Source organism: Anomalospiza imberbis, chromosome 3, assembly GCF_031753505.1.
Source record: "Anomalospiza imberbis isolate Cuckoo-Finch-1a 21T00152 chromosome 3, ASM3175350v1, whole genome shotgun sequence".
Taxonomy (NCBI): domain Eukaryota; kingdom Metazoa; phylum Chordata; class Aves; order Passeriformes; family Viduidae; genus Anomalospiza; species Anomalospiza imberbis.
The window spans coordinates 85,042,653-85,066,932 of record NC_089683.1 but is presented as its reverse complement, the minus strand read 5'-3'; the positions used below and the strand labels follow the sequence as shown (position 1 = coordinate 85,066,932).

At 40.3% G+C, this 24,280-nt stretch overlaps 1 protein-coding gene across 5 annotated transcripts in view; it reads right to left on the bottom strand.

Annotated features, from left to right (window-relative positions):
- DAAM2 (dishevelled associated activator of morphogenesis 2) overlaps window positions 1–24,280 on the bottom strand; it is a 208,049-nt gene that overhangs the window by 105,471 nt on the left and 78,298 nt on the right. For all 5 annotated transcript variants that reach the window (XM_068185504.1, XM_068185503.1, XM_068185507.1 and 2 more), the window contains one exon: window positions 16,521–16,723. In XM_068185504.1, the coding sequence (XP_068041605.1) occupies window positions 16,521–16,694 (174 nt within the window). In that variant the 5' untranslated portion in view covers window positions 16,695–16,723. The remainder of the gene's footprint in view (window positions 1–16,520; window positions 16,724–24,280) is intronic.

Sequence of the window (24,280 nt, the reverse complement as noted above, 5' to 3'; positions counted from 1 at the left end):
CATGTAAGAGGTAGTCTGCAGGAAGAATGTTCATTTCCAGTACTGAGGAGGTCAGTGAGGCATTCTGAAAGACTGCCTGTCTGAACTGTCAGTGAATAAAAGTTCATTTGACTGCACAAACCAGCTACACTCCAGTACAAACTAGAGCAACGAACAGCGCAAAAGTTTTTGATCAGTAAACAGCATTGCCACCTACACAGCCAGCATATCTCCAGGTGAAACACGTTGGTCAAAAACTCCCACTGGGGTACCTGGCATATGTGCTAAGTTCACAGATAACCCATGAAGTAAAAAGCAAAATGAACCCCAAAACAAGCCAGTCCCTCCCCCTCAAGCTCTTCTATCTCATCCTAACCCTTTGAATTAAAAGCAGCTTTTGTAAAGCACACAAGCAGCACATTGTGAGAGGCATGGCAGTAACATTTTGATCAGTTTTACAATTGGTAAGAATTAGGTTCATCATAGTAAAACATCATTGGGTTCCATGTATTTACATACATATAGTATGTGTATGTGCACATATGCACGCCTCCCACACCTTACATACACAAGAACTATATACATAAGGCATCATGTAACATTGGCCCATACTCACAATGTTTTATCATTACCTTTGTGTGTTAGGAAACCACTGTGCATACATGAATTGCTAACACAGCCTGTTGGCAGAGGGAGCAATGTTTACATTTCAGCTACTGTCACGGATCTGACTGTAAAGCAGAGAAGCAGACAAACAAAAGGCTGCAATACCCATTACACTCTTTTTTCCTCCTCGCTTTTTCAAAAAATTGCAGCTTCAAAACCCCTCCAATACTAGTGGCCCAAATCCCTTGATTCTCAGTCCTAACAGTACAAGACAGAAAGCACCTGATGTTTACATACTGAAAGATGTGTTTCTCCTCTACCCTGCCAACACAGAAGTTACTCATTCTTAAGGCTCAGCAGCAGCATAAGACTTTCATCCATCAAGGGCACTGCTTTTTGGTGGAGAAATTTTTCACACAGAAAGTCAACTAACAGGGCTCCCTCTCACCCCAAATGCACCCCTCATTATACTGTTTGCTTTTTCCCTTCTTAATCACTGGTTAATTGCTTCCTTGATTCCTGGAAAAGAGCTAAATCGTGTTCCTCTCCTAGTCCTTAAAGTTCTCTGTGACTTGACAGCACACAAATACACATAACCAGCAAGGCCTATTGTGTCAATCCCCTCTCACAGGCCACTTGAAACAGCATCTGCTCTTCATTTTTCTGTCCTTCACAGTCAAACCACATGCATGAGACAACAATCTGCTGGGCCAAAGAGAAAGAGAAAGAATGAGGAAAACCAGTACCTTCAGTACTTCATGCAACAACACACACAGGTGTTTAGAGAAAGAAAAAGATCAAGACTCAGACACCCACTCTCATATGCAGGGCTATAATACAGACAGAGCAAGAGGGACATTCCATGGATATAGATGGGCATATGAGAACAATAATGTAAAACAGCCATCTGTCATCACAGCTTTTTCTGTTAAGGTGGGCTGCATGTCCATGTCAGTGAACTTAAATGAGCCCAATGTGAGGGACAGGGATGAAAACCGAATAGTCAGGCTCATGTCTAATCTAAATTCCTGCTGCTGCAATTTAAGCCTATTACTTCTGGCCCTATCAACGACTAATGTGGTGAGCAGATTTTTTTCCTTCCTCTTGATAACAGTTTTTGAGGCTGTTAAAGACTGTTGTTATGTCCCTTGTCAGTCTCCTCTTTTGAGGCTAAACAAACCCATCTCTTTCAGTCTTTCTTTGAGGATATGTCCTCTGGATCTCTCACTCCTCTTCTAATTGACTTCTGGCCTTTACCCAGTCAAAGCACATCTTTCTTGAATTGTGCTGTTCAAAAGTGAGGACAGTCTTCCAGCTGAGACCTTACTAAAGCTAAGTGCAAAGTTTATTTCATGCATCTTCCAGACTGCCATTCTGGTTATATACTCCACATATTCCATATAATCAATGATTTTTTTTTTTTTTTAAACCCTCAAAACTTGCATGACTTATATTCACTCATGCTCTACTATAATCCCTAGTTTTTTCTCTGAAAAACTGTACCTGGCTGCTTTGTGCCCTGAATTACCAGATTTGCTCTTAAAAGAACTTTTAACTCTCCACCTTGAATGTCATCATTTTTTTCACACAATTTTCCCCCTTTATTTTAAGCTTATCTTTTAACATATGCATAGTATGGATTTGTGCCCAGTGACACACTCTAGAGAGATGTACTGCTTACTGAGGGCTCATATTGGGGATATCACAGAGACTACCAAGCCTCATACAGTCTGCTAACTATTATTCACTGCTGTTGTTTCAAGGCGGCATAAGTGATATGAGCAGGAACAGTCTGAGGAGTATCCAGAGGGATTACAGAGCTCTGGGAGCTGTGGTAAGGGACTCTGGAGAGCAGGTAGCTTTTCCACCAATTCTCCTACTCAAAGGGAAGGGGTGTGAAAGGGCCAGTTCAATCTGGTAAATCAACTAATGGCTACAGGACCAGTGCCACAGCCATGTGTTTGCTATTTAGACCATGGGATTCATTTTGAGAAACTTGGTCTGCCGGGGCTGGCAGGTCCATCTGTCAGAGAAGGGGAAGAGCATCTTCAGTTATGTCACTGAGATGGTGAAGGCTTTAAACTAAAGTTGCTGAGGAAGGGGATCCTCAATCCATCCACTCCTACCAATTTGATGTCACTGCCAGCAATAGATGCCCAGATACTAGTAAGCGATCACATGTCAGCAGGCGAGCACCTGGAGAGCAGCAAAAAGGAATTCCAAGCCAATAACTCAGAGACCCTACTAAAATGCCTCCATACATCATGTAGCATGGGGAATAAACGAGGAGTTTGAGATGTGCACACGCCTGCAGGGCTTTGATCTCACTGGCATCTCAGAGATGTGGTAGGATGGCTCCTACAAGCTGTAATGGAAGACACTTTAGAAAGGTCAGGTAGAGTTGATGAGGAGGCAGTGGTGCCCTCTATGCCAGTAACCAGCAGGAATGCATGGAGTTCCACCTGGGGATGGGTGAGGAGCTGACTAGGAGCTTATGGGTCAGGTCAAAGGGTGGACAGGGACAAGTGACATTACAGGGGAGTCTGCTGTAAGCTGCCTGACCAGAAAGCCCTTCTGTAGACAGACAGGAGCAGCCTCACAGTGACAAACCCTAGTCCTCCTGGGAGACTTCAACCACTCAGATATCTGCTGGAGGCACAGCACAGCAGAGCATAAGCAATCCAGGTGTTTCCTGGATCATGTTGATGATAATTTCCTAATATACGTGCTCTGTATTTCACCATCCAGTCAATTAAATGAAAACTCCAAACAGAACTGAAGCTGTTACACCTCTCCTTGATACATTTTTTCACCATGATGGGTTGCAAGTCCTCTGGCACAAGTACCAAATTTACCTCCACATTCTGATTATATACATGCTACCAAATACCTCTCTCAAACAGAGCTTCCAGCATCAGCATATATAACACTAAATAAAAATAAAATCTGTTTCAGCACAGTGCCCATTTTCCACCCCTTATTTCCTTTCCCTCTGCTTATTTCCTCCCTCCCTTCCCCTTCCCTGTGTTTGTTTTTCATGACAAGGTCCTCTAGCTGAGACCCTGTATGGGAAGGTAGTTGTGGGAAAGGTTATTAGGAAACTGCCATCTAAACTGCTACCTTTCCAGCTTCCACACCCTCTCCCTCCCTACAAAGTCCCCTCTGTTCTGTTTTAATACTAATGAGTTCAGAGGAGGTTCCTGGGCTGGAGCAATTCACAGTCTAGACTGTGCCAAAGCACACAGGCACACACCTCTCTGATCGCTTCCTGCCCAAACACAGTTCTGGCTCAACCTTCAAAATGTGGGCTGGGGATTGCTGCTGCTGCGCCAAAGGCAGGCTGAATTTCCAGGGGCGTCAGTGCCACCTACTCCTCCTCTCACAGTTTTATTCTCTTGTGTGCATCTTATTTGCCACATGCCCCTATAGAGGAAAACAAGGGTAAGTCAAAGCTTAGCTGACCTTTAAATCTCTCATAAAATATTACATAAAAGGGCAGGAGGAACTGAGAGGTTGGTTGAGAATTTAATGAGCAAAATTAACATCTTGTTGAGCTTTGGTTGTGCAGCTTAGAAACATGCTCAAGCTTATACACAGGGTAAACTCAAAGGAACTTCACTAAATCAACATCATTTTCTGGCAGAAGTTCAAGTTTACACAGACAAAAGCAAAATCAGAAGCTAGCTTTAGTTGTTCTCTTGCCCTCTGAGTTATTAATCCAAATTTGGTAGTGCAAACCAGAAATCAGACTGCCCCAAACTCCATTAAATTGAGTGAACTTACTTTGGATTTACACCAGTGGAAAATATTAATAAAATATCCCCTTTAGAATTGTAACAGACTAAACCTCTGAGCTTAACCACGTCTAACAGTGGCTCGCTCTATAATCTACAGCATGGATTTCCAACATAGAATAGACTGAGAAATTTATCAGTCTCCTTTTCACTAATTGTTAACTTCTACTTCAATAAACAGAGATGCTCAGTATTTACTACTAATCAGTCCAGACCAGCGAGGATATCATCCACACATGAGGCTTCTTTTATCTCCTCTGGGTTGAAGAGGAGGGAAATTCCACAATTCTCTTCCCTCACATAAACAGAGTATTTCCATAGTCAAACAGTGAATTGAAGGCATGACAGTATATTTGGTTATTCACTCACACCCTGTCCTGTCTCATTGCGCAAGTATTCTGATAAGCAGAACAGAAACTACTGCACTGACATCACTGGGCTTAAGAAAACACCACCTAATATGCTTTTCTCTCCATGTTTCCACTAAAGAAATAATCATAATTTTTCACAAAATACAGCAAAAAGAATAAGAGAAGAATGAGCATGGGCCTTGCATCATCTCCTAACAACAAATCATAATTGCATTTAGTATCTGGTTAAACATTTGTGATCCAAAGTTCTTCCACATCATTAATGTACAAGCCAACAGCTTCACACCAACCAACAAATTTGTGCAGCTTTTCCTCTCTGTCCAAGATGTAGTGCTGAAACACAGCCACTAAAGCAATCCCAATGGATTTTCTATGACTCAGGGATCTCCCTGGAAACCTTCCAAACTGCTAAACTGCAATCTGCTTTCCCCTTGTAATTTCCTTTGGAGAAGTTATTCTTTAAGCCTCCACCTAGTAAACTATTGCATGCTGTTGTGCATGCTGCTAACCTTTTCCAAAGGTTGTTGTTAAGTGTGGGCAGTCTTTCCTTTCCTTTATGTGGTCAACAAATGATGGAAAAATGCAAAATTAAAAGACACCCTGCAGTCTTTTTAATCTAAAAGTGCATAGAATATACAAATGTCGACTAGGGCTTTTTTGCATATACCACTGGGTCTACAGGAAGGCAGCAGTCTTGCATCAGATTCTCTCTACAAAAAGAACAAGTAGATAACAGCAGGGCAATGTCTATGACAGGAGGCAGTAATAAAGATTTGCTCCCAAGTTCTTCAAATACAATACATTTGCCATGGGAAGACTCCTGTACTGCCTATAATATATACATGCTTCATCTTTTCAGCACCTTTTCAACCTGGCTACAATTATGCATTAAAACTGGCCTAAAAAGCATTACTAGTCCCTGTTTCACACAAGGGAAAAAAATCCTTCACAAATGCATGAATTTATTTGTGTCAATTTGCAGCAGTAACTAGGAAAATGCAATGTCCTTGAAAAATTTTCCACCCATCAAGCTTACAGACAACAAGGTACCCAATGTTAAAAGCTCTGGGTCAGTGCTGTTACATTGCCAGGTGGAAGGCATCTTCTGTACTGCCTAAAAATAAAAAACATCAAAACAGAGCAGAGGGGCAGTCTGATGAGTGACAGAAAAAGCACCTTCTAACACTTGTTTTCCATGTGCTGCTCCCACCTGGTGCTGAAAGATGAAAAGAAGGACCTCTGCTGTATTTAGTGACACCAAAAGCTTCTACTTACCTAGCGTGGAGGAAGGTGCCAGAAAACTGCTGACCTGAAAACCTTCTGCCCTAAAAAAGTGCTACTCCATATACCTCACCTGTAGCACCTTGTGCTCCCCATTTTGGAATCTTGCACACCAGGCAAAGAAGAGGCCATTTCCCTCCAACAATAGAAGAGCAATCCCAAATGACCTCAACAAGTCCCCTAAATGATAAACAACCTTGAGTACTGTTTGAAGCTAGAATCAACCTACAGAAGGGCACAGAGACATGACATAATTACAAACCCTTTTCCCCCATTCTCCCTCAGGCTGTATGATACACTATCACAGCCATGATATCTGATATAAATTGTTACTAGGTGAGCAACTACAGAAACTAATCTTAGTCAACATGTTAAACAGATTATACTTCATGATTGTTACCTTCTCCATTCAATTATCTTATTTTGTTAACAGTTCCTCTTAAACTCCAGCTACAGTTTACCTCCCTAAAGATAACTACTATCTGGCAAGACACACCTCATCCTGTTTCTCAATCTTTTATCTTCACTGGAAAATTTCACTGCTACCCCAGCTTCAGGTGAGGAATTATTATAAATTTATAAGGTCTTCATTGACAGAGGGATCTGGCTTCCCCTTTCTTGCTGACATCAGGCTAAGTATAAAAACATACCTCCTACAATGTCTCAGATCTGGCCTTTCTTCTCTAAGCTGCAGAAGAAAGACATGTATCATTCAGCCTCCCTTCATCACCATTCATTCACTCCAAAAGCACAGCCAAAAGATCATCTTGGCCTAGCATTCATTCCATATCATCTCCATCTTTGCAATCGGTCTTCACTCTCCTTTCAGCATGACAGCTACTTCATTTGTTGTGCCTTTTTCTTCAATACTGTAGAAGATTTTCCTTCTTATCACAATCTCCTGTCCAGTTACAATCTGGTCAACATAGTCTTTACATGACATAGTACTTTCCTCCTGTCATTTCTTGCAGATACATTTCTGAGTGGCATATTACCTTTCTTACCTGTTTTATAACAATCTCTCACCTTTCCTTAGCAGACCAAATCTAGATTCAAATATTCTCTCTAGAAGGTGAGGGATGAGGTCTTAATAATAGATTTCTAAGCCATCAAATACAACTCTGAAAAACATTGAAGGATAGAAACCACAGAAGGGCAGGAATCATACTTAGAGAAGCCATTCAAAAATGGCTTGGGGCAATAGGACATCCCTGTACTGCTGCTGTTTATGCTATTTCTGCTGAAGAGAACCCACTGTCTAAGTCATCAGGCAAAGTGGCAGGAAATATATGATAATGCAGGTGCAATTCTAGGAGGAGGGTAGAAAATTGTCTATTCTGTATCCATACATGTATAGCTGGAAAAGCTCCAGAAAGCTGAAATAGAGATAAGTTAATTTGATCCTTGCAGCTAGCACATGTGACTCCTACTATCAATATCATTTCAGTGTTTTATCACTTCAGCAGCCTTCAGGCTTAATCCAGAAAGTTGCTGACACTCTGCTATAGCCATAGTGGAAGACAAAAAATATTCAAATATTGATTATGGCTTGCTAAGGAAAAAGGCCAGAGCAGAGCTTTACATTATTTTTTCTTTTTATATTATGCTGCTTAACACTTGTAGCTATGCCAAAACGTGATAGTATTAGCAAATCAGGTGATAAAGGTGTTAGAAACGTATGGCCACAATTAAGCGTATCTGCCCTGTTCATAATTTCAGGATTAGGATATCATGACAGCTCTTGAGCATTCAATAGGGGGAAAGACATAAGATTGACAACTTAGCACTTCCATCCTCTAGTGGTAGATATGTTCTTTCCCCTCCTTCTGTTTCCCAAGCTACATATCTATTGTGGTCCTAAAATCCAGTACTTCTCTTCTGCCCTAGATGTATTACATGCATTTCCCTGCATGTTCCCATGAAACAGCAGCATTGCCCTGTTAAAAATATATAGTCCTGTGAGAGCTTGCTCAGGCGTTTCATCTCTACTGTAAGTAAATCATTCTCAGAACACACTCAGACGTTCCCTTCAAGTATTCCGACCATGACCCTTCCCACTTTTCAGAAAGGCAGTCAGTATGCTCTTCTTGAAGCCAACAACCACCACCGACACGGAAAATACCACACAGGCCAAATTTCAGTCAATGGAGAATGATGTAACTCCACTACTGTCTTCAGTGAAACTGAACTGGTTCATCTGTCCATAAGCTTTTAATAAAGCAACAAGATCTAAAACAGAGTGTATGCCTGTACAAAATCCTTAAAACTACACAGGTGCTTTGGTGACACCCCCAGCTTCTTCACACCCAAAATCTTGCATATAAGAATAGATCTGGATTTATGTTTATTTACACAGCCCTACTGATTCTCGGACATGGAGTGTGAGACCTGGCTCCCATCTCATGCTCCTCCTCTCCCAGCAGCTGTGTCTCACACATTTGCATAGTGACTCCTGCTTCTAACACAGCTGGTGAGGGAGCTGGGAGCTGCCAACCAGCTTCGCCTGCTGGAAGGGAGCCTAAAGTGACAAAGTGCTGGTGTTGCACTCAGGGCCATAAGCCTGTCCCTATCATGGGAATCCAGACATAGGTGAGCACCTGAAAGGGGAAGCTGTCTCTGCCACAAAGCCCAAAATGCAATACCTCTTATGGGTTTGGATTTGAATTCAACTACAGAAAGCTTCTTGTAGTGATATGTGCATTAAAATCAGGGACTTGTGCACATATATTGCATATGAGACACATGTAAAGCAGAACCAACATTATGAAAAACTCTCTCTGTAGAGCAGGAAGAAAAGAAGAAACAGATGCCCTGTGTGGAAAATGAAAAAAGAAAAGAGGAATCCTGAGTATATACAATCTTGGACTATGCTGAACATAAAGAAATTTTGTGCATAACTAGACAGACTTTGATACCATGAAGAGCTTTAGCCTCCTGAGCCTCAGTACCCTTTACTTCAGAAATTTTAAACCACCCAGCTCTTTTGCCATTATTGTAGTAGAAGACAAATGCGTCTGAATGCATGAAAAATATTGATCTGACAACTATAAACTAACCCAAGAGAAAGGGAAGTTTTTGTGGCCTGGCCACCATCAGTGAAAAAAGTGATTTGCTGCCTCAAAGTTTTGGATTTTTTTCTGCTTTCAGAGACAGCATCTTCTACTCAGAGGGCAATGCCAAGGCTTCTTCCTGGATATGAGTCTCTTTTCAGGAAACTTCTCCCTTGGTCTCACCAGCAGCATTTTCTTACAACCTCCACTGGTTCATCCTCATTTAGTGCAAGAAAGAAAGTAATAACTGGGGTGGGGAGTCTCCACTGAGCCAAGGCCAGCAAAGCCTCCTAGTTTGCTGAAGTCAGAGCTCATCAAATACAAATAAAAATGAAGGACCTCTCCAGATGTCAATTGTGTTTGGCATTACACTTCCTGACAGATTAGGTAGATTAATTAATTACAGAGAAGCACAGAAGGGATGAGGGATGGGAACAGGGAATTAAATAGCTTCCTCTTATGGGAAAAACAGAACAGAGGGACTTTTAAATTATGGTTGCACAGAAATTTGCTTTTAGCAACAACTCAAAGCTGCAGGCTGGTCAGAGGCGTCGTCTGAAACTATGATTTACATGCAGGGCAAGTGACAAAGGAATTAAATCCCTGTATTCAAATTAATCCAGCCTTAGGACAGAATGACTCAAAAGACTAAAAAATTGTAGCTAAAAACTCAGATCTTGGTAACATGCATGAACTTAAATGACAGTAAATACAGTTATCAATACACATGACAAGTGTTTGGGGGTTGAAGCAAGGACCTAACATGCATGTCTTTGTAAGTCACAATATTTCAGTGAGAAACTAAGGACTTAAATAAGCTTCAGACATAGAAGATACTTTTCTGAAAAGGTGTTGCTCCATACTAAGAGCCAAGAGACAGAATAGGCAGTTCTGCATCTCTGCTTCCCAGAAATATTACGAGAGAGCTGGAGGAGAAATAGGGAACTTTTTTCTTCAAGCCCAGCAGCAAACACATAGAAAAAGAGCTGATGTCCTCTTGTTCCTACATACATTGACATATATTGTTTATATTCACATGAAAGATCAGAGTGGAAGCATTTCTTGTACTTTTTTACCACATAAATACTCTTGCAGGCTGCAGAGCCAAAAAGGGGGCCTCACAAACACTGCCACAGCTAGGACTTGGCAAGCTTGAGTGAGACTGGTGATATATGGGAGTACTTATTCAATGTGGTGAAGCCTAGTTTTCATCTGAGCTTTATGTTGTATCCATTACACTAAATGGTCTGCAAGGGGGAACTGGGCATGAAGGGAACTTGCTACTTCGAAGTCAGCTGTTTGCAGTGGAAACCACTACTACAGTTATTTAGCTTTGAATCTCATCTCCCCAAAGCTGTTGAAGGTATGTTATCCAGTGTGTGCCAAACTTATGCCTTGCTCAGAAAGTGCTTTGCTTCCTTTGACAAAATAAATAAACAAATTCCCAGATACTTACATGCTTTACCTTACTTTCTTTCAGTATAAAACTATTTTCCTTCCTTTTCTCAACTTTCTCTCCTCTGGGAAACAAGACAATAATCACAGAATTTTACTCTCTTTTAAGGCAGAGAAGGAACAGATATGGAAAGATTTCACAGAGTAAGTAAAGGTCAGAATTTTCCTGAACTTTATGCTACTGGTCACTTCATAAAATCACCATGTCTATGGTGACCCCACTGTTCCTTTGCCTCTGTGCTGAGAGAATTAGCACAGATACCAGTTATGTGGATAGCTCATGTACTCAGAGAACACTAATCAACTTGTTTCACCATTCTGGCAACTAGTGCTCACAAATACTAGCCTGGTGTGTTGAGAAATCCAGAGAACACTGTAACACACAGAACAGGAGCAAACATCACCCTACTTCCACAGTTCTATTTCAGGAGAAGATGAAGACACTGATTTACTTAAGAAGGGATTAGTTCACTGCCATTTTTTCCAGCTAGATATCTTGGCTAGTTTGTCTTTAATTCAGAAAGTGAGCCAACTTGGATGCTGTGGCATTATTCTTCATATAATGAAATCAGAGGTGATGAGATGATGAGATGAAAGACTAAGAGTTGAATTTAGGGTTGTATCAAGAAGGGACATACTTCCACGTTCTTGTGCTTGCTGTTGCAGAGCACTGCAGACAGAAACCAAGGTTACAGTTTCAATCATGGGTCTCAGAATGGGCTGAGGGAAGGACAGAGACCTTATTTCAGCACTTGTTTCCATCTTCATGCAGTTGCACTCAGGCAATATTACAGGGAAAATATGGGCTTGATTTCCAGTGGTCTTATTGTTCAGGACTATATAGCAGTTCCATATGCATCTTCTCCACAACATCTGGGGGTTTGCAATAGGATCACAATACTAGATCTAGAGAAGGAGAGAGAGAAGAGTGTAGGCTGCCTCACCTGAGCAGCAACCTACCTCTCTCAGCAGTTCAATGGATAAGAAGAAGTTTAAAGGCAGGCCAAAACAGATAGGGGATAATTCTAAATTTTTCCAATATAGAGAGTTCACAAGTATTTATGCTGCTCCTCAACTGTAAATAATGTACCTTTAGATTTTATGCCAAAAGTACCTATTAAGTTTTGTTCTGGAAAAGCCCGTGAAGATGGTAAATAGCAATATGGACAAAAAGCTTTTGTGAACCCAGACAGTCAACAAAACCCCTTCCTTAGGGACTCAGAGAAAAAATTAAAAATAAAAAAAAAATAAATAAAAGAAGGAAAAAACTCCTAAACTGAAAATTAAATGGATTCATATGCAATGTAAGAGAAACCATGACAGGGAATTCCAGTCAATATCCCACCTGAGCTAAATGCGAGAATGCTTCAAGAGCAGATAAGACCACAAAAGTGTAACAGTAAGCATTTCTCGAATCTTGCCCAGTATAAGAATCTAATGTGCTGAAGGTAAGTAATTCAAGTTTGGAGGATATAACGATACTATCAACTTTAAAAATGCAAACTCAAAAGACAATTCTGTTTCTTCCCCAAGGACCTTGCATCTTAAAATAGAGAAACTTGCACTCCACCTTCTCAAATACCATGACCATGTCACAGTCACTAACAAAACAGAAACAACAAAAGCACAAGCTTTTCACACTGTTCTTTCCTCTGTGCTAGCATTCTTCAGTTTTTTTTGTTTTTGTTCTGAATTGCTAGCATTTCAGTCACCCTTCTTGGTGTGGTCTGAGTTCCAATCTGAAATCAGGCTGCTGTTATAAGAGATCTAGATGGCAAAATCTTTAGTGTCAAGCAGCACATCACCTTTAACCATCAAGAAGAGTCCAGGATTCTAACAATGAGCACAAAGTATCAGAATCCACTGTGACAAGAATACACTGCTGCTAACAAATATGAACAAGGGCACGGAGAAGCTGTTCCATGAAAAAAAGTTACTTCCTTTGCCTTACAATACTTCTTCCAGATTCTTCTGTAGTTCCTGTTCAGCTGCTAAATCTGTACAAGGAAAAACATGTGTCTAGCACAGATATTTTTGCCAGCAGGCACAAAACCATTCTGGAGCCTGCCAACAGACCACCACCATCTGCAGCAGCACTTGATCACTATACGGCAGTATGGAAACAGAAGTGATGGCTGTTACATCAGCCTCGATGGTCAGGTAGGGCCAGTTTTACAATTTGCAAGGTACAGGACCAGTCCACACACCCTGCTGCCTAGAGCTTCTCTGTCTGCTTGTTCATGAAAGGGAATATGCTAGAGCCAGCTGTTCTATCCTCTTTCACAAAAGCAGCCTTTGGAAGACAAAACTTGTGGTCAGAATTTTTTTTGTTTCCTTTGTGTTTTGTGCATCTAGACTTTGATAAGAGCTTACCTGTACTGTTACCATTGCATTCATCCCAAGGCAGTCACTGCCAGCAGATGGCCTGAGATCTGGTACATCATCTCCTGTCTTAGCCCAAACCAAATCATTCCAAGTCACCATAAGCAATCGTCTTCATTCAGACCTACTCTCTGCACATATTCCCAGTGGAATAAATCAAGACAGAATTTAGGACCTATCAGGAGTAACTCCTTCTGTTTTAATTGTCTAATTAATCAGACAAGGCATAAACACAGCATCCAGCTTCAAATAACACATAAGCCTAGGATTGTTTTTCTGGTTGAGTGGCAACAAGGGCAGGTGTTTCAGCTGAAATCAGCATCAGCTTATCACCTCACAGTCACTGCCTTGGTCAGAGTCCAGTCAGGCAGCTGCCATTACATAGCTGGATGGTCTGGGTACATCTCCCAAACAGAGCAGCTAGCACATGTGTATCTGCCTCAGTCTGGAGACTACACAAGCAAGTTTGAAAGCTTGGAATGGGTCATTCCTAATTTCTTCCCCTTGAAAAATGAACATATCCAAATTCACTTTTCACGGTACTAGTTTAAGTAGCACAACAACAGCAGAAGACATGCTCCTGATCCTCAAAATGCCAGTTTTCCTCAGAAAATTAGGTAAAAACAATACTGAATATTTACTAGATTGGAAAACTCATCACAAGGGAGACTTCTCCATCACAGCTATGCTCAGCTTTCCTTGTCATTAATTCTCCCATGGGAAAAATGCCCCAGATTTTAACTGCAACAAGTAAAAAATAAGGCTTTTAAAAATTCATTCAACCACACCGATGTTTCATTATACCCTTTACAGAGCAGATGGCAAGATGATGCTATACCCCCTGGGCCTGCTTCAGGGAGCTAACACAAATGCTCTTCTCACTACAGATCTCAGATGATGTTGGTATCATCATTTCACTTGGGGATTTGGGTCAAAAGGCTTTACACTCAAATCTGGTTTTTATATAGTACAAGTGCAACCAGACTAGACCCTAACGGATAAGCAGCAGGGAGCTAGCACACAACACAGGGCTCTCTCAGGCACTTCCAGGTCGCTGATTTACACTGGTGCATTTACAGACTGAATCTTTCTAATACAATTAAAATCTCATCTGAACTGTCAATACAGATGTGGCCTAGTTTATGTCAGTGTCTCATAGAACATGCATTAATCCAGACCTGTGGACAAACCAGCCCTTCTAGACAAAGTCTGCATTTTGCCAGCCCAGTTTCCAGCCCAGGTTATCTTGCACATAAAGCCCTCAACTTCTCTCATGTTACCTGTCTAATCAGGAACTCCTATGGACATGCACTGCCATCCTATCTGGCTGCTTTATAAAAATGTGTGATGTACAACATTATCCTTCTGAAAAATAGCACTTTTCTCTCCCAGCTCACTTCTCATGCAATGATGGCTGGGGTGCTATCATTAAATATAAGAACTGATTATGATCTGTTTTCATTTCAATGGCTTCATTTGTTTGAAATGCATATTCTAGTTACAAGCTGTCAGTACACTTAATAAGTTATAGCAAAACCCAACAACTCTCAAACTACTGAGGCCAAATTTTTTTACAGATCTTCACATATACTTGTCATTAAATTTTGCACCAGAAACATTATAAATTATACTTTTTAATAGACTTCCATAAGGCAGCTGTGAGTTGTTTTGCCACAAGTAAGCACACGGAACACCAGTATTCGCCAGACATATAACCAGAAGTTAAACGCATCATTAATACCACCACAAACTCTCAAACTCCTCATAAAACTAATACCCTTCACAGTAAGCAAAAGCCCAGCAGCAACTCAAGCAGGTCTTTCACTATGACCCAAAAGGTAAACAAGTTCAAGTTTGGCAAGCCAAGCTCAGGAGCAAAGCACATCTGTTGGTTACGTCTTCAGCAAGGCTAGATTGAATGCTTTAATGGATCTTGGTATTGGAGAGAGCTGAATTTTGATACAGGAGTTCAAGCTTTGCATGTGAAAACCAACAGTTAAGCAGCATCCAGAAATAAATTGTCAGCAGAGCAGATTACAGGTTACACTCTTACTCTTGAGAGATACCTGTCACCAGGCAGAATTCTCCACAGTCAGCTGCATTTTCTAAGAGGGACTCAAGTAGTCTCACATAAAAAGAAAATTGACCTAAATATAGAACAGAATTTTGTGAAACATTTCTGTAAGAGGAGATTCTCCATTTGCAAATCAGTTCAAAGCAAGTAGACTCTTCTGCTAACACATTATTCTTCCTGAAACAGCTGCAAACCCTATTGACTCATTTCTATGCCCCTGCCACAGAATACTGAAAATCCTAATGGGTACCGGGGAAGTGTAAAGTTAATGGAAAAGAAATCCATACCAATTTACTATGTAAACAGAAGGCAACTTCCAACTGAGGAAGTCCTTGAGCTGATAACTGTTAGAGTGTGGGTGAATGTCCTGGAAAGGACCACCCTATGGCCATATCTTATATTTTTCCCTAGCCATCTGCTTTGGACCCCATCTTGAACCTGAAGCCTAGGCTAGGTTCTCACACCACTGATCTGATAAAATACAGCTGTCCCTGTATTTGATATGACATACTATAGGTCCCAAATACCAACCTCCAACTGCATAGGCAAATGACATGGTTCTTTTCATTGCTATAGCATTTCAAAGCTATGGTCATGGGCAAGAATTTATTGGGCTAATGTTACAAGTGTCACATAGGAAGACTACTGGCAAATTCCTCTAATGCTGAGATCCAGTATTTTCTGTTCTATTCCTCACCTCAGTTGCACTCCTCAGGCATATACACACTTAGAGATATCTCACTTTACTTAAGCTCCAGTCTCAGAATGGTAATGAGAAACCTAATCAGCTGCATCAAATGGGCATCACCTTTACGACACAGTTTGCAAAACAACACAACCCTATGACCTCTGCCTGTGTTTTGCATTCTGGCTGAACAAAAAGACAAAGACAGTGAAGTCATTTGATGCCAGGCATGAAAAGCAAGTGTCTGGCTCCTAGAGTCTGCAACACTTACCACAAAAGAAAACAACAAAGTTCATCTGAAATAATTCCTTCACTTCCTGTTTATGGCTGTTGCTGCAACAGCACCATTTCATGGTTCAAAGGCAGCTGTGTGATGAAACATAATTAGCATGGTCACCTGATTCTTATACCTCACCACCAGAATGCTACTCATCAACAAAACCGAGTAGTCCTCACTTTACAGATCTGCAGACCCTAAGATTTTCCTCTTCATTACACTACACAGCAGATTTTATCCCAAAGTTGTAAACAAGAAATGGACCGTCAGCTCTCTCTGAGAGAACTTGAGAGGTTCCTTCTAATATGCTCAGTCATACATAGTGCTATGAGACTAAATAAGCACATTTAAATATTTTGTTGTACTTATACCCAGTGCCATTATCATCCATCCTGTTGCTTGCCACCTTTCTCCTACCAAGTAACTAGTCATAAAAGAATGAAAAGGTTTTTTTTTAAAGCTTCAACAGAAGCTCCCTAATAAATCCCTTAAATCCTCTTATTACTCCTTTAAGGGGAAAAGTTCATCCACCTCATAAATATATCAATCTGTCTGCAGAAACTTACCACAAGTTCGGCGAATCTGGCATTGAGCTCTTCTGCTGGTGGGATTGGGATGGAAAACTCAAGGAATTGGAGGGGAGTGTTGTCCTTGAGGTTGATTTCAGGGAGGTCGCTACCTCCAAAACAACAAAGAAACCCCAACGCATGACGATTCCTCTTCCGAGGGGCCATGATCATGGTGTATGGTGCTATCTTCTAATCATGTTCTGTAGGGGAAAAAAACAAAACCAACAGACATTAGATGATAAAAAGGACAGTCGAATATGTGCAGCTCTGTGCAGTTACAATGGCTGTCAGTGGAGTAACAGATGGAAAAAGACAGAGGGATCTGATACCCAAAAGAGCGAAATAAACACTCAAGCTAGATAAGGTAGCTAGGCCTTCGTATGGTATTAATGTGTTCTTCCATGGCAGTGTAGAATAGGTTCTTCCAGTTTTACTGAAAAGGTTTTACAAACTCAATGTGAAATTTCCCAGCAGGCAGATTTATCAGCAATGCTCAGTAGCCAAGGCTGAATGCTACCACAGAATGCTAATATTGGCCTTTTTCTCACCACTGCAATAAAGGAAAGAACTATCAGAAGGAAAAAAATATGTACAGGAGAATTTACCCAGAATACATGGAAGACTCTTCCAGAAGTATCCCATTTGATCAAAATAAAATGAATAATAAAAAATAAAGAACAATATGAAAATAATGAAATAAGAAACAATATGAAAATTTAAAAAAATGAAGACATCAATCTTCTACCACTGCAGAGCCAAACCACCAAACATTCAGTTATTCCTTCACAGCCAGGACTATCACTGTAGGACTATTTTGTCCATCCCATTTTCAAACACATGTAAATAGCCTGGGCTGCTTTATATATTCAGGGAAGAAACAGCACAGTGCTAATGCATGTCTTCAGATTTACATTTCAGCTGCCAGATCCCATCTTGACAGGACCTGGCTTGAGGGGCTTTGGTATCAGGAGTATAAAGGGAGGCAGAAGGAGGCCTGAAGGACAAGCTGGGAAGTGACTGATTTCACTACCACACAACACCGTTTGTGAGTGGCCCATCCAAACAGGAAGTCTCCTGCCATCAGTTTAAAAGGAGGGATCTGTGCAGTGCACAGAGAGTCACATATTTTGCCCTTTTAAGGGACTTGTTGTTAGACAGCTCAGGGGCTTATTTGTGTTATAATTTTAAGGACTTCACTTTTTCACTTAATCTGCAGAATAAGCCATATCCTTAGAGAGTAAATAATTAAAGCTTGTTGTGAAGCTGGTCTCCCTGGGCACAGAGCAGGGGAGCAGGAGGGAGGTGGCAGGTGAACCAAACCACAGGATGCTGGATGCTGTATCAGCAACAACACAGCTGAGCTTTGTCATCAGAGCAGCTGCTGCCCTAACTTGTCCTATAATGCTTTGGTCTGTTTGCTTGCCAGAACAAGGCTGCTTTGAGCTTTCATAGAGACTGAGTAGCTGTGCAAGGAAAAGCACCTTCGGGACAGCAGTTGCATAGTGGGACTTAACATAGAGAGCACAGCCAGCTCTCCAGGGATGTTTTGTGCAGAAATCGGCATGCTCACTTAAGAAAAACCTAAGCAACAAACAACAGCCAAAAAATGCCCAAACCATCCAAACCTCTATGCTTATGGCACTATGTGCTTGGCAGGAATCAGCTGCTCTACTCTGTGCTGCGATTAATTTATCTAGCACATTCTTTTATGCATAGGAGGGGCATCAGCTGCAACTCTCATGCAGCTGGAAGAAAAGCAAGCTGGCAGAAAGTACTGTCTTCTGGCATGCCCACTTTGCTTTTCTCTCCATGACAGCTCTGCAAGGGGGTGTTATGTACCAGCAGGATTCACTAGGGCAGGATGTTGCTGGCTTCAAAAGCACATTCATATAAACATTGGGCTCTCACTAGGAGATGCCAAAGGTCAACATAAAACTGAACTGTTCGTTGACACAGCTTCACTCAGCAAAACCAAAATGCCCTCAAATCTATCACAATGATGTGCATGGCAATTTCTGTTTCCTCTCAATAGTGGACACTTAAAAGATTCAGCGGCTAAAAGATTTCACAATAGAGCTTCAGAAATTAAACTTGTACACTACAGACCATCTTCTCAAATATTATTATTCCAAGTGCAATGCCCTTTATGGCAACTTAGTCATGACTGAGATTAAAAGCAATTAGTTTGACAAAACTCTCTTTTGGAAGGAACTGAAATCAATGAGACAAAACCTGATTTACGTGCAATACAACTACATTTGCATCAATTCAGTTGCAACAAGCAGTGGCCCACTGTCTAAAGGCTTCCTCACCAACCAAAAGACCAGCATCCTCTGGGTCATGGACAATGAATTCTCCTTGGAAAAACTGGCTGAGCCATTGGAGTGATAGAACCATTACATCCTACTTTGTGAGCTCAGGTCAAGACTCTGGTATAAATTTCACCAAAAGAGGTACCTTAGCAGAAAATGAGAACTATGTGAATGGATGTGAAGCTCACCATTTTCTACAGAGTCAGTACAGCCCTGGTCTGGCTACCACAGGTTGTCCTGCACTGGAATTTCATTGCTTGGCTTAAGCAGATTCATCTAAGAGCTTTTCAGTCTCCAGGCTTTCTTCACCCATAATGCTGAGAAATACACAGGCTAACATTTGTTACTGTGATTTTTTAACAGAATCTGCAGTTCCTTGGGATCCACACTTGTGAAACTCAAGACTACTTAATTTTTACTACCCTGCAAAAATATGCAGCGCTCACCTGAACAGTAAGCTCACTTTTGCAAAGCATCATTCTATCACACAACTCATACTCTCTTAACACTGGCATTTTCCAGGTCTGTCTGTAGGCAGCACATATGAAATTCATACAAACACAGAGGGGTAAAATAACATTTTTGTATTGCTTCCACACTGTAATTGTGTAGATAGGTGAGGTGTCTAGATGCTTTCAAAATAAGAAAAATTGAGGACTGCTGTAGAGAAATCCATCATAGGTATTTTAGAATGGACAGAAGGAAGAATGAAAGGAAGGACAGAAGGAAATTTCTAAGTTGGAGCACTGTCTTTCTAAAATTAAGCCCATCAGTTAAGTAGATGTCCTTCAGAATCCTGTAAGTTGCACTGTTTATGCTATTTAATAAATAATTAAAACTTTTTTACTTTTGTTGATGATCAACAAAATAAACATTTTCTATTACCTCCAAGTTAATAAATTTTTCATTTCCTTTCTTTCTTTTTTGCCTTTCCTTTGTCAACAATCAAATCTGGGAAAAATATGCTTCCAGATAAGGAGGAGGGTGACAGACAAAGAAAATTAAGGAAAGAGCAACATTCATTTTCTGAGTAGTAATTGACAGCAAAGCTGACCTAATTTATGGAAATAACAAAAAGTGGGGGTTTTCATCTAATAAAAGTTCTATTGCCTCTCAACTTTAGGCAAGTAAAAATGAAACATGTGCAATTATGTATTTCTATATATATATATCCCCAGTGAGAATCAATAGGAAATTTCTCTCTGGAGAGAAACCCATTATTACACATAACTCCCTCGCACAGCTCTTCTCAGTTCTACTGTTTTGCTCTTTTACATAATACAGACAAGTTGCTGTCAAGCTAACCACACACCCGCTCCTCACAGCAATCCCTCTTCTGCTTCCCAGCCCCATCTGTGGTTCGGCTCAGGTCAAGAGTCACAGCCTGGAACTTTGCCCAAGGTCTAATTATAACAACATCCTCTTCCTCCGACAGGGCTTATGTGTTCCTTTCTAAACCATTTGGCCCAGTGACCAAACATAATTTAGCTAATGCAATTTTTCCAACCCTTATCAGAAGTTTTAGCCACATGGGATCAGGTCCATGATAACTGCACACGAGGATCCTTCTTCAATTGCTTTCTAAATTGCTTCATAAGCCTCACTCTTCATTCTCATCTCAGAGATTTTAATTTTCATGCCAACATATGCTAAATAAGCAACGTTCCACTAAAAGACACCTAAAACAACTGCTCTGCCAGCAGCTCTCCTGTGCAAGATAGCTTTTATTGTAGATTTTTTCTCACTGTTCTGTCCTTCAACACACTTAATAGCCAGAGCATAACTAACAAAAATAGAGAAAATTACTTGTGTATCACCACCTTTGGAAAAAGGGAAGAAAGGGAACTCAGTGGGTAACTAAACACACACAGTCATGCAAAAACAGTTCACAAAATAAGGAAGCAATAATGGTAAACACTTTCAGAGCTATATCTCTACTGATCATCAACAGACACATGATGCCAGTGGATGTAGCCATAGCTCTCACGTGAGTGGGGAGCATGGGACTAAATGTATGATGAAGAATCACTGCCCACACTAGCTTATGTTAACAAGAAAGGAATTAAAGTTAATAATTTCCATTTCCCTGTAATTTATCCATCTTTGTCTGTGGCAGGATAAAACACATACACATAGTGTGTGATCACTGATGTAGAAAGAAATCTGTATTCAGACTGGTTTAGAACACAAACCAACTTGCCCACAGCCCCCAAATTCAAGTTAAAACTCTATATTATTCAACTATTAAGTAATAAACCATGAGAAGTTCCTGGTATTAAAACAGCTCCCTAGATCATCACTTACTGATGATGAAATGGAAAAAATAAACACCATGCTCAAAACTGCCTGAATATAGACACTGGATAAAGGGAAAGAGCTTCATACTGATCCTATGCTCAGCTCCCTGGACCACATTGTTTCTTCAGTAAACAGATGGTGAAATGATGAGCTTTGTGGCATGATTTAATTACCATCGGAATTTTCCATCTATGTCACATGCAATGTGACAGATGTCGGATGCCCTATATGGCAATTGCAGCAGTGGGGATAGGGAAAGGAAGCAGACAAGCAATCCGTTTGTTGCACCTGTAATAATAACCCAACTCCATTGATTTGGATTTGTCACCCTACTAAGGAGCCTCCTGGTCTCCAGCACACAAAACAGCAATACAAAATCCTGACCACTTGAAATCCACAAAATTAAAACCTTATTTTTCAGGGAAGCTTCCTGAAGATCCATGGACACCTGCCTGCTATGTTGGACAGGCAGACACCGGACCCAAAACAAATCAACAGATCACTGGATGTGATCTGGAAACAACCAGGGTCTTGTGCAGCAATGGCTACTCAATCCCAATCAGCCATGCCCAACACTTAACAGTTTCTGCCACAGAAGAGAGGGCAGCTCAAATAATGCTGTGCATTTTGAAGCTAGTTCACAGATTTTCCTTCACTCAACACATTGAAACAAGAGTGCAGAGCTCTTGATGTTCATGAGAACTTTGCAAGACAGTCCAGAAACTCACTTCTCGTTTATTTTACACACCTCTCCATTAAAACTGAGATGGTTGAAAATTTCAAAGCATTCCACAGACCTAAGGATTTTCTCCAATTATATATATCTCAATATTTATTTCATTTTTATTCATTTATTTGCCTCAGAAATAAGTCCTGAGATAAGAGAAAAATCAAGGACTATTTGAAGGCTGTCAGGTGTAACTATATCCGTGAACCTACTTACTGCAATGTCTCTGTCAAAAATCTCTTTATTTTTAATACTTTAAGGATGCTCAGGATGTGCTGGGTGATTAATGGCCACTAATGTTAGTCTGTTAATACCCACAAATCCACTACATCTCACCTTATACCATCTTATCAACACACAACAACAACAAAAAAAAGAAAGCTAAAGAACTGTAAGAAACTTCTCTTATGAAATACTAATTTACATCTTCTCTGCCTTCACCTAAGAAGGAGGGGAAAAAATAACTCTACAGAAAAGTAAATAAACAAAACCATCAGTCAAATACAAGAAAATAGAAAGAATATACGTGCAGGTTCTTTGTTTTTCTCCTAATCATTAATCTATCCAAATTGTATTCATAGGGAAACTATTTTAAAAGAACAGTCAAGTTTCAAAACACAAAGCAAAGAGATCAACAAAGCAGTTAAAGTCAGTGTGATGAATGTGGTTAGTAATAACTAAGTATTTCTTTATACCTTTTTTCCCCGCCCTTTAATGAAGTACAGATTAATAATTTTCTATGCTTAACTGAGCTGACCAAACAATCCATTCACTCTCTTACCTGCTAAGAAGTTATTTTATTTTTGCAAAGGTACTATAACTGTATCATAGTTCCCTATGTATTTGAGGTCATAACTATGACTTCACACAGGAATGTGCACAGTCAAAACTAATCTGTTCTCCTAGGCACCAAATGCTGAGTCTTAGTTATATTCTTGCATCTCATTTATATATATAAGTAAATCTATGCATCTTTAACATTTCTGAATGGCAATATGATCACCACAGCTTAGACTGCAAAGAAAACAAGTAAAACTCAAAGCCTAACTGTTTATCCAGGATAAGCATGTCCTTCATCTCCTCGGTGTCTGATTGTACCACAGATTTGCATCCTAATTTATCAACTCCTCACTGAGGCATGCTCGAAGCAATTCAAACCACTGTGGTGGTGGAATGAACAGAATTGCATGCTACCTAAAAATATAATCAATCTTACTGCTTTGCATGAAGTAGTGTGGAGTCCCGTCCTTCTCTCCTTACCCCACCCCATATTACTTCCAAGTTCTCTGGTGTTGCAGCACTGCAGTTTCAGTAGCATTTACACATACCCTCCACTTCCTTCTCAATCAGAAAGTCACTGCTACCAAGATCAATTTTCTTGTCTTCTTCAACATGAACCACATTTGTTGTATTCATATACCTCAAAGATTACTCATTTCCCTTCTATTAAGAAAAAAAAAATCTGCTCCTTTGTAGTCTTAGCTCTCCCTTTCTTTCTTTTCTACCAGTTTTAGTTTTATTCTCTACTTTTTCACTGTTTCATTGCAATAATTTTTTTCATGACAATGGTTAGAATGGCTTCCGGTAGCCACTTCCTATGCTCACACTATAAAATCCTTTTTTTAAAGCAGATATCGAAGAGAAAAATACTTCTAAAGAGACATCTACTGCATGATACAAGCTGCAAAGACTGCATCACACTTATTTTGGCTGTATTTTACTTTATTGTCCTAGCCGTGGCACTGAGGTTGTAGGTTCTCCAGTGTAGGGTCTTACTCTTCCGCTTAAACCAGTTATTTTACAGTGTCAAACAGATTGTGAACAAACAGAAATAAAAGCAGTAGGCCTTAAAAAAGGTAATCACCTGGCTGCAAGCTGGCCAGGGCACAACAGGTTCACCCCCCAGTAATGATGCTGCTGTAGAGACAGCATTAAGCATTGTTTACAAATCCAGCATGGATAAATTTATTCTTTACAAAATAATGGAATTTATGCAGCCATTTCCCCTAACACAGAATTAGCTTCACTACATGGGTTGGTTTATAATGTCTCTGTTCATCAAATTGTTGTGGCTGTAAAAGTCAATGGGAAATACACTCCATAGAAGAAAACATAGGGAAAAAAATCCCACAAACCCCACAGATGACACCCCAAGACCCAATTCTGACTAAGGATAAGACCATGAAGCAGCAAGTATTTTTAAACACTCTCTACAATTCACAGATTTTACTTTTGAAATAATTCAGATCCTAAAAATATTATTTTTAAGGCTTAACAAAATTATACTGTAATTCTAGGGCCACGAATGCAGGACAAGGCTATAATTCTAGTTTGTGTCTGTGCTACTCAACAGAGTGTGTCCGAACTTACTTTTCTAGAAGCCACAGACCTAGACAGCAGAGCCCAAGTTAGACTCTCAA